General features: G+C 36.8%; 1 protein-coding gene across 1 annotated transcript; it reads left to right on the top strand.

Annotated features, from left to right (window-relative positions):
• The first annotated feature begins 492 nt into the window (after positions 1-492).
• Positions 493-15,242, top strand: LOC134813639 (ribosomal protein S6 kinase alpha-1-like). The gene is made up of 10 exons (XM_063821521.1): positions 493-579; positions 1,172-1,236; positions 7,190-7,327; positions 7,451-7,615; positions 10,690-10,848; positions 11,042-11,179; positions 11,343-11,504; positions 11,665-11,741; positions 12,611-12,763; positions 12,909-15,242. The coding sequence occupies exons 1-10, from the start codon at positions 504-506 to the stop codon at positions 12,952-12,954; spliced, it is 1,179 nt and encodes a 392-aa protein (XP_063677591.1). The 5' UTR covers positions 493-503; the 3' UTR covers positions 12,955-15,242.
• Positions 15,243-16,438: the final 1,196 nt, after the last annotated feature.

Here is a 16,438-nt window from a genome sequence, read left to right as displayed (position 1 = left end):
GTATATTAAAGTATATTAAAGTATATTAAAGTATATCCCGGGTCAAAATTGGAAAAAAAACCTACATTTTAATATACTTTAATATACCTACAATTAGTAGATTAGAAGATAAGCCAGTTGCTAGTCCTCTGAACTCATAATTCATATATTTTGGCTCATAAATTGGTCAAGTATATGGTAAGTAACATGGATTCAAAATTTTAATGGAGAAAATGTAGGTATATTAAAGTATATTAAAGTACATTAAAGTATATTAAAGTATATTAAAGTATATTAAAGTATATTAAAGTATATTAAAGTATATCCCCGGGTCAAAATTGGAAAAAATCCTACATTTTAATATACTTTAATATGGTTGGCCCCCCCCCCCCCCCCCCCCCAAAGTCTAATAGAATATTCAATATAGAAAACAAAATACCAAATAGTCTACAGCTTGAAAGCTTAAAAATAAATATATCACTTTTAAAATACTGAATTTCTAACTTTTCAGGGCGAAACTAGGAATGCCTCAATTCCTGTCATCAAAAGCTCAGAGCTTGCTACGCGCAGTCTTCAAACGTAATCCCAACAACCGCTTAGGTGGGTTATGTTTATTTTCAAATCTCGTTAAACTTGATATAATAAATTGGAGTAATTTCTAGGTCTGCACGATTTGTATTTTTTTGATAAAATCATTTACATCATAATTCAAAAGTTCTGTCTGTCTGTCTGTCTGTCTGTCTGTCTGTCTGTCTGTCTGTCTGTCTGTCTGTCTGTCTGTCTGTCTGTCTGTCTGTCTGTCTGTCTGTCTGTCTGTCTGTCTGTCTGTCTGTCTGTCTGTCTGTCTGTCTGTCTGTCTGTCTGTCTAAACGACCGCGCATGTGCAAATTTGATGAGAAATAGGAAGTTGCATAGTAACCATGGTAACGGTGTTGAACAACAACGGTGCACAAGATTTCCGAGCGACATTTCACATTTTGATCGATTTTGTGGTAATTACGTTGGGTTTAGTGCGAGCAACATTTTAATCGGCTGTATCTTTGGTTCTTTGGTTGTGATGGATATTTATTGATGCGCGATAAAAACTTGCTATCAAAGAATACAATTAGCTTCCTCCCTGTGACCACGGGCTTTCTTGTTAAATAATAATATGATAACGAAAAAAACAACAAATAACACAATCTATTTTCAGGGAAGCCACCATTGGATTATATAGAAATAAAGAATCACGACTTTTTCGCCACCATTGATTTCGATGTGAGTACAGTAATTGATAAGCGATTTTTTTATGTTTAAGTTTAAAGGATGTTATCAAAAGATAGTCTAAACTTTGGAAATAAGGTTAACTAGCAATATTAACGCTGATCCAGGATCGCATTTTGATACAGACTTCCGCAGCCGTTACTATGACCAGCATTGGTTGCTCGTTAAATGTCATTTACTGGAACTAATTTTCCTTGCATGTGCGCATCAGACTATAATCTATACTATAATTTAAACTTGACGAAATTTCCCCGGCAACGGGGACATAGAAGAAAAAACACCGAAAATCGACCTCAAAATGACCCTCTGGTGATGCCAAACCCAGCTCGCAAATGGAGTTGAAACCTCGCCATTTTTAGCAGGGTTGTAGAAAAAGGATAGGAATAGGCTATAGCATTCTTAGAATTTTGATTTAGGCTTTAGATTTTTTATAATTAACGTCGGAAGTGAGGTAAAATAACCGTTAGAATAATGTCGTTATTTTAGCAAAGGTTTACTGCGCTGTTGCGTAGCAACGTTAAAATGCACGTGCGCGAGCAATAACATCTTAACTACGCGCGTTGTTATGCTGTATGCTACGACATAATTTCAAAACTAGCTCACATTTACGCTCACGCTATGACTTATATTCATAACTTTGGTTGTGATTGGTATTTTTTGATGCAGTAAAAAGTATCGTTTTGGGAATCCGAATACTAACAACGCTGTCGCCATTGTTAAATAAATTCCATTATGTCTACTGTATAACAGAGCTGTATGATGAAGAGAAATTAAAACATAACTGATTTTTAAAATTTCTCGAACAAAGCTTTCGACTAGCGGGTTTCTAGTCTACTATAATCTAATATCATCAGACTATAATCTACTATAATCTACTATCATCAGACTATAATCTACTATAATCTACTATGATCTACTATAATCTACTATAATCTCACGCCTCGTTATCTATCGTAAATTAATTGAGTGAGGCGAGCTGCGAGACGGAGAAGCCCGTTTTAAAGTCACTATATGTAATATGCAAAACAGCATCAAGGCGATTAAAACAGCAAATAACACAGTCGATTGGCTCAAACTCTGTTGATATCTCTTTTGGGAGATTTGAGGTCTCTCAACGTTACTTAGTTGAGTGTGTCCCACAACCAAGCACCATGCCTAGAAGTCCGGCTTTATGTATTATAATAATGATCCTGGACCTAAATGGCAAGTAGCTCTACAATCTACATCAACAACAACAAAAAGAAAAAAAACACAGTCGAGTGGCGATAACAATGATGACTCTTGAGTCTTGATACTCAAACTCATTCCACATAGAATGTTATCATTGAGCATAACTGAAACTTCCTAATTCACACGTAGACAGAAAATGTTAGTATCTTTTTGGCATTAACAGTACCACACCTTTGTATATATAATAATGAATAATTGTTGAATTTTGATTGAATTGAAATTTTGATTGAATTGGATTTAGATTTAATTTAGGTGCACTAAAGTTCGAAGTTTAATCATCACGTGATTTATGTGGCTTGGGCGCTCCCTAACATGTGATTCACACGTGGACAAAGAATTTTAATATCTTTTTGGCATTAACACACCTTTGTATATAATGAATAATTGTTGAATTTTGATCGAATTGAAATTTGATCGAATTGAAATTTGATCGAATTGAATTTTGATTGAATTGGATTTAGATTTAATTGAGGTGCACTAAAGTTATATGGAATAGTCACTTTGACCTCTGACTTCGTCCCAAACATAAGTAGTACGTATACCCAGCGCTAAATCTTGGACAAAGTTGTGCGTGTATATTTTAGAAAACCCGATAACGATCACACAATATGTAACCCCATTATTTAAAAAAGCTAAATGTGCTCAGACTCTTACCCCTACTACTAAAATTTAACTGTTCTCGCTCATGAATACTTTACAAAAATAAAAATAAATATACTCTACCAGATAATCTACCAGACACACTGAATGAATCAGGGCTTTTGCTTAGTTGTGCAATGTGCACTGAGGGCCAGTGCAATGTGCACTGAGAGCCAGTGCAGTGTGCACTGAGAGCCAGTGCAATGTGCACTGAGGGCCAGTGCAATGTGCACTGAGAGCCAGTGCAATGTGCACTGAGGGCTGGTGCATAAATCTTGAAAATTAAACCAGGGGCTCTCAAGGGAAATCGTTGAAATGGAGTAGTTGCGTTAAATACCTCTCAGCTCGCTAGGGTATCCGATTTAAAAGTGAGATTAAATCCGTTTAATCCGTTTAATAAATTTATAATTAAGTCGAGATGCAGCCTCTCTCTTAAACTAGTAGTATTAACAAGGAACCTGGAACCAGTGGTATTTAAAGTGGTGTTTACAAGTAGTATTAAAGAGGAAGCGATTAATCACTGCTTCCTGATTCCAGGGATACATTTTTTATCGAAGTATTTTTTATTTAAGCTTAAATGTCGTTGTCACCAGCTGTCACAGTCTTTGGCAACATGCCCACGTCAGCAAACGGAAGATGTAAACTTTAAATTAACTGAAGCAATCAACTGAACTCAGAACTGAGTTCAGCTGTTCCGTTATTTATATTATACCGTGCGTTACAAAACTTGCTGAGAGCCAGTGCAATGTGCACTGAGAGCCAGTGCAATGTGCACTGAGGGCCGGTGTATAAATCTTGAAAATTAAACCAGGGGCTCTCAAGGGAAATCGGTGAAATGGAGTAGTTGCGTTAAATACCTCGCAGCTCGTTAGGGTCTCCGATTTAAAAGGGAGTTGTTAACTTCTGCTATTGTAGAGCATTTTAAACACACATTTTGATAGAAGTATTTAAGCTTTAACGTCGTTGTCACCAGCTGTCACAGCCTACTTTGGCAACATGCCCACGTCAGCAAACGGAAGATATAAACTTTGAATTAACTGAAGCAATCAACTGAACTCAGAACTGAGTTCAGCTGTTCCGTTATTTATTTTATACCGTGCGTTACAAATCCCCTGTTCACGCAACTGATCTATTAGACGGCTTGGAGCTGGACGTTTAGTCGTTTAAACATGGCAAATGAAAGCGATATTTTACTCCAAAATTCTAATATAACCCTGACATTTTAAATGGACCTCGCCCATTTGACGCTCGTAATAAAAGGTAAGCTCGAGTGCGGTGCAGTGGCGACTTAAATAATAGTGTGTTTTTAAACACACTATTATTTAAAAATAATAATTTCAGTTAGATCAAGGAATTGACCTAAATCGGAACTGAGTTAGAGAAAGTTAGAGGTCAGCTCTTATATTATACTGCAGCTACCAGCTACATCGCGCGTTAGGTACCATTAACGCGTTACCAGATAAATTGCAACAATCTATTTAACATGGACCAGAAAAGATGGCTATTTCAATAAAAGGGTGGTGGTTGAGTATTGAACTTGAAGCACTCGTGACCACCAACCAAAAGACTGCCTTTAGTGGCCAATAGACCACCTAGCGCGAAAGGAGGTTTATTGCAAATATCGTTCCATCCGTCTGCAAATAGTTGATTGACTCGCTGTGACCTCTCATTCGACCGTTCGATCGTTTAGACAACACGGACACCAATGTTACCAATATGCGTATTTAATATTTACCAAAACCCATAATCATGGGTAGAGTGGACCGCTGCCAGTGTCTCTCTTTCCCAAACAAAATAAAAGGAAATGATATTAATTTGATTGACCGTTCTCAAATGCAAAATGATACCGAGAATGAAATCGGTCGCTCGCTTTTCCCATTCATTCACGGCTTACGAATTGTATAAATAAGTTTCGATTGATTACATCAATCAGATGCTGTAAAAATCTCTTTGGGTTGCGTTCGGGTCGATACCTAGTATTTCGGGATAAGGGACAAGGGTGGTAGTTATAACTTATTGAATAAGCTGAAGTTTATTGAATCTTTATTGCCGAGTACAGCTGCCTTTGGGCAGTTCTTCTTAAAGTTAATCTATTACAATTGTAAATGGATGGGAAAAGCGAGCGACCGATTTCATTCTCGGTATCATTTTGCATTTGAGAACGGTCAATCAAATTAATATCATTTCCTTTTGTTTGGGAAAGAGAGACACTGGCAGCGGTCCACTCTACCCATGATTATGGGTTTTGGTAAAATATCATCTCTTTTTGATTATAATGTCAGGGTACTTTATAAAGTCGAAATATAAACTGATATCTTCATTAATAAGGAGGAAGTTTCAACGATTTCGAAATTTTTCCTTTAAAAACATTTCCTTGTGTTTAGGGAAGCATATCGGTCGATCACTGACTGAATAGTGAATATGCCACTTAATACTCATTCAAGTTGGCATTAAATTCATATATAATGACATTAAACTGTCGTGGCAAAGCAAAATTTGTGTTTGAAATCACGAATGAGCAAAATTCTCACCTTTCGCACGTGCAAACTTTGAGCGGATGTTGCGTGCGCATCCAATATTGAATCGCCGTAAATTTTTGCATGATGGTGTTTTATATATAGTTTGATAAGCATGCAAAGTTTCAAAGTATTTCAAGAAGAACTGTAATCACAACGGCACTCTAAAGTTGACAGAAAATGACGAAAACAGCAATTTTCAGTGATTTTAGCAATTTTCTATCAATTTGGGCGTGTCCCCACGTGTGCAACTTTTCGATTTTCAACTTTAAAACTAGCCTAATGCACAATTTATACCTATAAAAAGCAGAACTGAGCTCCACAACCCAAGGCATGGCCCAACACCAGAGAATACTAAATCGCAAAATTGACGTTTTTATAAAATAATTCTTCAAAAAAGCACAAACTTCAATGACGAATATCTTTATGAAGGAGCAAGCTAAAAAAACTTTCCGGTAGATTTTCAGAATGCTTGAACAATTATCTAAGATGCAAATTTCCTCAGATTTTGAATAAAATTACTCCTTAATGGTGTAAAATTAATTTTTAAAGTTATTACTTTGTTAAAAATCAAGTTTTAAAAACGGACAACTTGATGACGTCATCAAGGGGTGTTTATGACGTCAAATAATTTTTTATACAATGTAAACTAAAGTGTAAACAATTATTTGCAAGACCTGTGGTCGGAAATGGCTGTATCTTTTATACTTTTGAATCTATGGACACTTAAATACAGGTTACAATTGACTGGCAAAGCGTCTATCCCTGAATATGTATGTATATATATATCACGACAATCTATCGTAAAACAGGGGTTCTAGAAAACCCACTTCCCGATGCTCCTGAAACCTGTAACTTTTTTTGCAGTCGATTTGGTCAACGTCTAGACGCCCTGAAAAATTTCAGATCTCTAATTCAATTTTAACATGGTTTTTAAGGCACCTGAATATGGCGATTTTGGGTTTTTTACCGAATTTCGTATAACAGTGCTGGCGAGTATTTTATGCAAATTTCTTAAAAATCTCAACATAACTATTTTTTATTCCTGTCATCTTTGACATCAAATTAGAATGTTTTGAACTAAAAATAAATCTGCTGAACGACTTCCGATGAGTCTTAATGCCTGAAAAACTCCTGCCGGAGGCGGTGGCCTTCGGCCGCCGCCTCCGGCCGGAGTGCACGCTTCGCGTGCACGAAAGAGGCTTGTAACGTGTACCAAAGGGGGTATAATAGTAAAGGGGGTACATAGTATACCCACAATAAATGCAACGGTCGTGCTTGCCAGCACTGTGACAGCTATAGCTCTAATACTGGGGAATAATTTGTAGTAAAGGTTGTGATATTAATTCCATACTTGCAACAGCAGACAGAAGCATACTGACGTCAAACCATAAACTCGCATTATACTGGCTTACCCTTTAAAAACTGCGGCTAGCATATCGCTTCTAGAACATTCAGGGGCTTCTTTTAGTTGTATATCACCTAGATTTAAACAATAGTTCAGAGTTCAAATATAATTTATAAAATACATAATTATCTGTTTATTAATCAATTCCCTTCAGAGACTAGAACAAAAGGCGTTGAAACCTCCCTTCCGACCTACAATCGGTACGAACGAACTGCATTACTTTGACACTGAGTTCACTGATAAGGTACCTAGTGATTCCCCTTCCGCTCCAGTCAGCGCTGCATCTCATCAGGTGAGAAATCGACTTAATTTAGATTAAAGGTATAAATCAGTTAGATTGATTTACTTTTTATATAAATTGTTTTAACAATCGAATTCCAGTCTCTTTTTTGATACTGACATATTTATTCTTCAGATATTCAAAGGATTCAGCTACTGCGCTGCCAATCCTACAAAAGAAGATAAGACAGAGGATATAGATATTCACAACATGAAGAAAATTCCCTTTACTAAAAGTACCCCAATATCTGAGGAGTATGAAGTGTTAGATGTTACACTGGGCTACGGATCTTTCTCTCAGGTGATATTGAGTTATTTGTTAATTACTAAACTTTACAGGAGAGGGGAGAGCATAGTTGGTCAGTACGCACTGTACGAACTTTTAAAAGGTGCCGAACTGTACGAATTTTAAAAAGCTGTCGAGGAATTTTTACCGAATTTTAAACCACTTACCACCGACCGATTTGAAAAACCTTGATCATTTGGCTTCGTCAGAGTTTTGTCGGCACTATTTGGGCACTATACAGACAGACAGACACTAGACAGACACACACACACACACACACATCTATTGAGATTATTAGTATAGATTGGTTATAATATACTGGATTCGTTCGTCAATAGCAGCGATTATATTTATATAGAGCACATAGTTTTCCCAGCCCAAAACATTTCCAAGTTCAGTGATGTTCAGTCTTGGGATGTAGTGAACAGTGTTACTTGTCACGGAGGGAGGCATTCTTGCATTGGTAAATTTCATTAATGGAGCGACCCCTGATGTACAGTGGTATAAAAGTCAGTCTCAAACTGATGCCGACTATTTGGAGTATAAAATAAAATGAAATCTCGGTTATGTAATTCTCGTTATATAGCACCACGCAGGAGAAAATATCGCGTCTAGACCATCGTAAGCTTGACGCAGTTAAACTAATGGCAAGAATATACCCTCTCACAGGTTGAGATGTACCGGGAGTGGGAATACTATATGTAATTATAATCTGCTTTACAAAGTTGTCGATCTCTTTTAAATTGCACGTTCATCTATAAAAGTTCAGCACTGAATTTTCTACTTTTCTATGGAACGGTTGTTTTAGAAACAGCTTTTCAATTCAATTAAATAACTTTAAAATCTGGTTTATAAAATGCAATCGTTTAATGAGTGCTGTAGCATCAATCCTGATCTCTATGATATATTAGTAGTAATATCGCAAAGAAATCCAATTAAAATCAATGATATTGCGTTGAAAATGAAAATTATTTCCCGATCCATGACTCAAAGTGCACAAAAGAGTCAAGGACAAGGGTTAACGAACGAGGTTTTTTTTTGTATATGGTAGCTTTCGTCCGTGCCTGCGAGCGTGCCTGCGAGCGAGCGTACGTGTCGCCCACGTGTCTGCCTGCGCAAAGTTATTTTGCGCGAAAATCTGAATTAAGGGGGGGGGGGTTCACCCTGATTTTTTTGTGAAACTTGGTTTCGAGATAGCAGTTGTTGACCAACAAACTAAGACCAGTGACCGAACTTTTGAGGGGGTCCCGGACCCCAACCGCCAAACGGTGCCCAAAATCCAGATTTTAGGTGCTCTACTTGTAGCTAGTGGTTCCCTGAACTCGTTTATGAATTTTCATCAAGATTGGACAAAAAATGACTGAGTTATGAGCAAAAAACCATATGACCATATTTGGGCATACGCACCAAATTTGATCGATTTTGGCCCATAAATTGGTCAAATATCAATATTTTTGAATGAAACCAACTTTATATGGAAGGTAAGCCTATACTACACATTATCTATGATTATCAGCTCAGTATCTACCTAATTGCGGATTCTATGTTCAAAAAAAATTTGGCGGCCAAATTCCAAAATTTGCACTGCTAAATTTAGAATTTGGCCGCAAAATTTTTTTAAAGGCCTAACTCAAAATTCTGTCCCAAAACTTAAGGTCATGAGACAATTCTACGTTGATTCTGAAAATTTCATGAAAAAATATTGAAACCCTATTGAGTTCTATTGTTTTGAGCGAAGTCAGTTTTGCAAATATCGCGAACTGAGATATGGGCAATTTTGTTCATTTTTTGCGATTATTTGAACATAGAATCTACAATTAGGTAGATACTGAACTGATAATCATAGATAATGTGTAGTATAGGCTTACCTTCCATATATAGTTGGTTTCATTCAAAAATATTGATATTTGACCAATTTTTGGGCCAAAATCGATCAAATTTGGTGCGTATGCCCAAATATGGTCATATGGTTTTTTGCTCATAACTCAGTCATTTTTTGTCCAATCTTGATGAAAATTCATATACGAGTTCAGGGAACCACTAGCTACAAGTAGAGCACCTAAAATCTGGACTGTGGGCATGTTCAGGGTATTTGGCTAAATTGGCTGCCCCGCGGGCACCGTTTGTCGGTTGGGGTCCGGGACCCCCTCAAAAGTTTGGTCACTGGTCCTAGTTTGTTGGTCAACTACTATCTCGAAACCAAGTTTCACAAAAAAATCAGGGTGAACCCCCCCCCCCCCCCCCCCTTAAACAATTGTTGGCGCGCGGTGCTGAAATGTTCAAGTACGTACATTGTTAATTTCACCATGTACGCATCCCGCTAGGGACTAATTGATAGCATACTCATAGTATTATTATTTTGAGTTAGTATTACAATTTTGCAAAGATCCGTGTCAGGTTGCATAAACAATAATGGTTACATAGAAATATACACGATTTCCAAATTAAATATGGAATTATATCAACTGGGCGGCGCTCGGCCTGTCACTCCGCCGTATCTGCATGGTTATAAACAGCAAAGACTGGGGTCCCCAGGTGGTATGGAATATGATCAAATACTCAAACACGGATCGGGAAATTGAGCGGCCTTTCACAAAAGAAAAGCGGCTGCATTTCTTGTTTTTAGTGGTCGCTTTCTTTGAACAAAATTCTTAATGATTTTAAACCATAAAATAAATCTTGACTCATATCTGATTTCGTGATAATGGTACTGGTAGATAAAGAGTATTTTAACCTCGCTAAAAGCACCGGTTGTTTGAAAAGGTACTTATCTATCAAAGGCCTGACATCTGAGTTAATTTAAAGATTTAAGTTCTTTCGATTAAATCCAAGTTCGAAAATTTATGAGGCGAATTTTTCTCGAACTAATCCCGAACTGAAAAAAGGTGCCGAACTGTACGAATTTTTTACGACTTTTGTATGAACTGACCAACTATGGGGGAGAGGCACTACAATTTTTTGCTATATTATAGTTTAACATTGGAATTACCTTCAGTTAAAAATGTTCAATGACAAAGATTTCATATTTTAAAAGAGTGCCCTTCTAAATTGTAAATGTAGTGAGTAGTCTCTAACCCTCCAACTCACAGGTTCAACAGTGTAGACACATAAAGTCAGGAGTGGACTACGCGGTCAAGATAATAGACAAGTTTAAGTACGATCCTGAAGAAGAAGTGCAGATCCTGTTGCGATACTCCACTCACCCCAACATTATCAGTTATAAAGACGTATTCGATGATGGCAGGAAGGTGGGGAATTTGAGAACATTTTCGGGGTATTTTTAGTAGTGAAGGATAAGTTTACTTTTACAATTCAAAATTCAACAATTTTAAGATTCAACTTTCAAGTACCTCAATTTAGCAAAGCACTCATACAAATCATTGCTTACAGACCAAATTTGTTATACTGTTTCTTGAGAAATAACCTGAAAAATGACTGCAGGTATGGATAGTTCTAGAGCTTATGCAGGGAGGGGAACTGTTGGACCAGATAGTAGACGCACATGCTTTCAGTGAGCGTGAAGCTGCGGAGATCATGTACAGTGTGGTTAAAACTGTCAACTTTCTTCACCAAGAGGGGGTCTGTAAAAGTTTAATCTTGTTAATCTTTTAAAACACGAGGTCGTGATCATGATTAGTCACTGAATTTTCACCGAAGTATTATTAATAAGTATGTTGTACTTGTATGGCTCAACAAAAGGAAAAATAGTAAGATTCTATAACTATAACCCAATGAATTGCAGGTAGCTCACAGAGATTTGAAGCCCAGTAACATAATGTACTGTGACAAGTCATACAAACCTACCTCTCTCCGGATCGTTGATTTCGGGTTCGCCAAGGAGCTGAGATCAGAAAACGGCCTACTGATGACCCCCTGCTATACCGCTAACTTTGTAGCCCCAGAGGTCCGTGGTTAGGTTATTTGAAGCCAGTTTAATTAAAAGGGCTGTTATTAGTAAATATTTACTATTGTCTGTCATCTGATTCTGTTAGTGAGACCTGTTGTCCTACAGTTTAACTAATCATTTGACTGGGACAATCCTTGTTACAACCGTTCCACTTCAGGTATTGAAGCAGCAAGGTTATGATGCTGCCATTGACATTTGGAGTTTGGGAGTCCTTCTTTACACTATGTTGTCTGGGTAAGAATATACACTGCTGAATATTAGTAATGTTCAGTTATATTATTACTGGTATTATATAATTATAGGTAATATCTATAATATCACGAAAATCTGTCGTTAAACAGGTTCCAGGGGCGGGTTCCAGAAGACCTATACTCCTGAAACTTTAAAACACTTTTTAGCAGTCGATTTGGTCTAGACGCTATGCAAAATTTCAGATCTCTGACCTAATTTCAACATGGTTTTTAAACACCTGAATATGGCAATTTTGGAGTTTTTTTTTTACCGAATTTACGCTGGCGTATTTTATGCAAATATCTTTAAAATCTCCACATAGCTATTTATTATTCCTGTCATCTTTAACATTGAATTAGAATATTTTGAAACTAAAAAATTAACCTGTTGAACCACTTCTGATGAGCCTAAATGAAAGAAATAATAGTAAAGAGGTATAATGGCTGACGGTCTTGCTTGCCAGCACTGTCATGTCCAGATAGGAAGATCACTTATGAGGCGTTGTGATGTTTCTGATGAAATTTCTGATAATTCCGTATATGTTGAAGTACTAAAACTTTTAATACTTTCAACACTACTACATAACAAATAATTTAAGAACATGTATATGCAACGTTTAGTTGCACAATTTTCTTTACCTGAAAACAGAATTTACCCTATGTCGCATACGGAATTATCAGAAATTGTCATCATATCATATCAGTGTTAGGTTATGAGTAGGTGTTACAGCTATTAAACTCTTTCGTAAATTGGTGGATATTTGAACTATTTTCCCTAGAGTAACCAGATGTTAACTTTCCAACTTGAACAACTTAATCGTATAATATGTTGAGGAGAGATTTTGATATCGTCTACAATCGTGTTACTTTCAGGCATACTCCATTCGCATTGTCAGACACAGACAGTCCGGAGACAATTCTAGAACGAATAGGAAAGGGAGAGTTTGACATGACCGGCCGTCTTTGGGAGTCAATATCCAGCAACGCAAAGGAGCTTATCAAACTCATGCTGGATGTAGATCCTAGGTAGGATCTTAATGATTGAGTTTCATCGTTTTTTTCCAAATTTGTGGTAAATTTCAGACAACGTATATAAATTGTAATTCATTCTGTAGTATGAAATTCAATTTCGTATTAACTATAATTTCCTATTATCTTATAATATTATAAGGCGTCGGATCACTGCTCAGAAATATATCACACTCGTGGATAGCTAAACGTGACAAACTTCACCTTCAAAATTGCGAGAACGGGAAAGAAACTCCATCAAGGATAGCCATTGCCAGATTTTTTTTATTTTTAAAAACGTAATTCTTTCATCACATTTCACCTGGACTTGGGGGACTGGTCCGTATTTTAAACTCTGTTATGACGCGAACCAATTCACCTTACCTCAAAATAAAGACTGTTGTTTCAGAAAATGGTTGAAGCTACCTTCTCAGCCCTAAACATCTCCACTCCGGTCGAGTTGGCTCCAGTCCAATCTTCCTTCCTAGCCCGCCGTCGCAAGCAGAAAAACCTGTAGCCTAAAACCGACAGTATATGTACGTGATCTGATGTGTGACAGACTAGCGACGAAGTACATTTTGTTCAGTCATCGTGATCTTAAACCGGGGTATTATTAATGACTTGAATGTAAAATATTTATATCTACAAGTAAAGGCCCGCAACACTCAATACTGGTCATGCGCGGCGCTTCCATTGGTTCCCGCGGAGGAAATCTCCCGTGACTTGGTCTTTGGAACGTTGGACTCAGATTAACCTCTATAAGCTCTGATATTCCTCCTGAACGAGTCAGTCCTAACGATTCTGTTGAAGTCTCCGTGTTGGTATCTCTTGCTGGTCCTTCACAGTGTACGGTTTTTCGTTTGGTTTAAGTTTGTTGGCTGATTCTATTGCTATATAAATACATGGGCCGGTCTGAAAGACATCTCCCCATTCATTACGATATCATTAATTTAAGTTTATAGGTATGAGCCGATTAATATACATCATTATATATATCATCAAATTATTTATACAGAATTTATTTTTATTATCTGACTGCCTAGTAACTCATTAATCCTGTACATAACCTATACAGTGAAAACTACCGATATCAAGAACATCACAATTATTTGATTCTTCGTGTTACGCGAATTATTTAAGGATTTGTTTTATGAAAAATTGTCACGCTTTATCCACCTTTTTGTCGTACATTATGGACCTTTTTATAGACGACTCCTATTTGAGTTATTTTCCCCTGTAATGAGTAAGATAAGGGCCGCAACAAAAAAAAATTTTTAAAATCATTTTGGCGCTCCCAGTTTTGGTTCGTCTCAAAAAGGGCCGATGAGGTATTTTGTTAACTTAAACTGTAATATTGATGAAATTGTAATTTTTACGACACTTTGTTAATAATGATATCACGTTCATTTTCTATGAAATTATTTATCACAATCACTAACAACTTAATTATTTAGCTATGGTATTTAGTTACTAAATACCATTTGAGCTGTCCAGATTATCCTAACTTCTTGGATACCCTTATTTAACGTATGGTCTCTTCACTGTGATTCTCAGTTACTTTTTCTGTAAACTCCATCTCCTTTATTAGCCCCAGTTTTGAGTGCTAGTGGACAGGGTGCTTCAAACAATCCGAATTGGTTTACCCTTCACTCCTGTCGGCTTCATAAAGCTAGGAGTTTTATATTTTGTATGTTTTGAACGCTGAATTTGGTTTTCGTTTTAATTTCCAGGCTTGCCGTCCCAATTTTTCACTTGCTGCCTTACTGTTATACATTATTATAGAGCGTGCGTATATTCTTGACTTGAATTATGAAAGGCTATCTTGGTACTAATCTAGGAGACAGTAAATATTATGCTAATGTATTATGTCACTGTAATATTAATGATGATCACGTTGTCATTGTATTAATCCTTCCTGTGTCTCTTAAATGATTTCATTCCCTATTTCTCGAGAACCGTTTGTCGTCTAGATAAGAAAATCTTGTATCCGAATTTCTGAAAATTAAATTAGGAATTTGCAAATTGTTGGAACAAACTATATATTAAAGTCACTATTGTGCAGTTTTTTCAGGAACTTTTTTGTGCCCTTTAAAGCTCGCATACGAATTCCACAGGCTAAGAAATTTTTTAAGGACATTTAAAACACAAAATTCTTATCGCTGAACATCACCTTTCAATTTTATGCATAAATAATGCGAAATTGGACCACCCAAGGATGCAAAAGTACATCCCTATGGCAGCAAATGTTTTCCAGAGAAATTTTCTAAATCTAAATGGTTTTGCTAGATATAAGTGATTGGAGTCTTTAGAGACATGGGAAGCATATGGATGGGTGTATTGGTGCGGTAATCCGTGGGTAGGCGATGCAATTTAGTTACACCACAGTTATCGGTTTATTAAACTTTTACTGCCACGTGCCTTGTCTGTCCACGGTTTGCTGCACCCGTTATTTTATTGTTCTGATAGAGCTGGCTTATTGAAGTCCTCGTCTGACCGAGGATTTATTTTTAGATGTAAATACAATAATTTTATTCTTATGAAAATCACGAGTTTTAATTTTCTGTGTTTTAATCACTAAGAATGAACAACTCTGTTATAAGCGTCCAATCAATATATCCAAAACCCTTTACTCCAGCGTACTTAACATTTCATCGCAATGATGTGTTAATAGAATTAATATAAGGCGCACAAGCACCTTATTGTATTCAACTAAGTTGGCCAGCTGCGGTTATTTGGCATCATGCCTATAACTCATCACCTCTCCAATATTATTGAATCCTAATTCTAAAAAAGCAAATCTGAATCAAATACATGCACATTGTACCTAACTTATGGCAAATCACTTAGGCGGCTTGATCGTGCCGGACCCCTAGTTTCATAATAAATGGCTTTTCGGCTACACAAGTTTCCTGTAAGCGATAAAAGATCCTTCATATATTACGTAGCCAGCTTAATAAGGGGGTTTAGAAACGATTGCACTTGTGTCATTTGCAAACCGTAGCTTGTGTCTTCCAAGGAGGGGAGGAGTGTGAAAATGCCAGAAACTAAAATCTGGCCTATTTCATAAATGAACAATTGGAACACAACAGCTCATCAACACATATTACATATGCAGTTTAAGTATAACTGTTACACACATTGCTCTATACATAATGAATTTTATAGTATAAAAATCTGCAGGTCCCATCATTTACATAGATCCATCGTAGTCAAATCTCATGATCCACTTGGTGTATGTAATATCACAGCACACAGCATTTCATCTGTTGTACCAAGCCGGTGAATTTTGTTCTAGCACATATTCTTATCAGAAATAACACGGTTATTCTTAGAAATGAAACTTTGCCAATACCATTGGCGTATATAGTATACTGTAAATAAAAATTAGCCTAAATTAGGTCACGAAAACCATCTGTGTGCACTTATAACCGTCAAGCCGGCAAAATTTTAGAAATTCGCGTGCGCGTGATCACACTAACTGCGAGCCATAACAAAGTGTATACAACTAATCCATTGGGACTTCGCGGCAGCTGTAAATGACATAGATGTTCCACAAACACTATGTCTTTTGACTTTTGAGTATTTGCCATGAAACGGACATACGCTATAGTTCCTGCCAATTAAACTGGCACCTGAAATGAGAACAGAGGAACTGTGCGGAATTAACAAAACTTAGTCGGCATGCGAGACCAT

The sequence above is a fragment of the Bolinopsis microptera genome, chromosome 3, assembly GCF_026151205.1.
Source record: "Bolinopsis microptera isolate Bmic1 chromosome 3, MBARI_Bmic_1.0, whole genome shotgun sequence".
Classification (NCBI taxonomy): Eukaryota; Metazoa; Ctenophora; class Tentaculata; order Lobata; family Bolinopsidae; genus Bolinopsis; species Bolinopsis microptera.
This window is presented reverse-complemented; position numbering and strand designations above follow the sequence as displayed.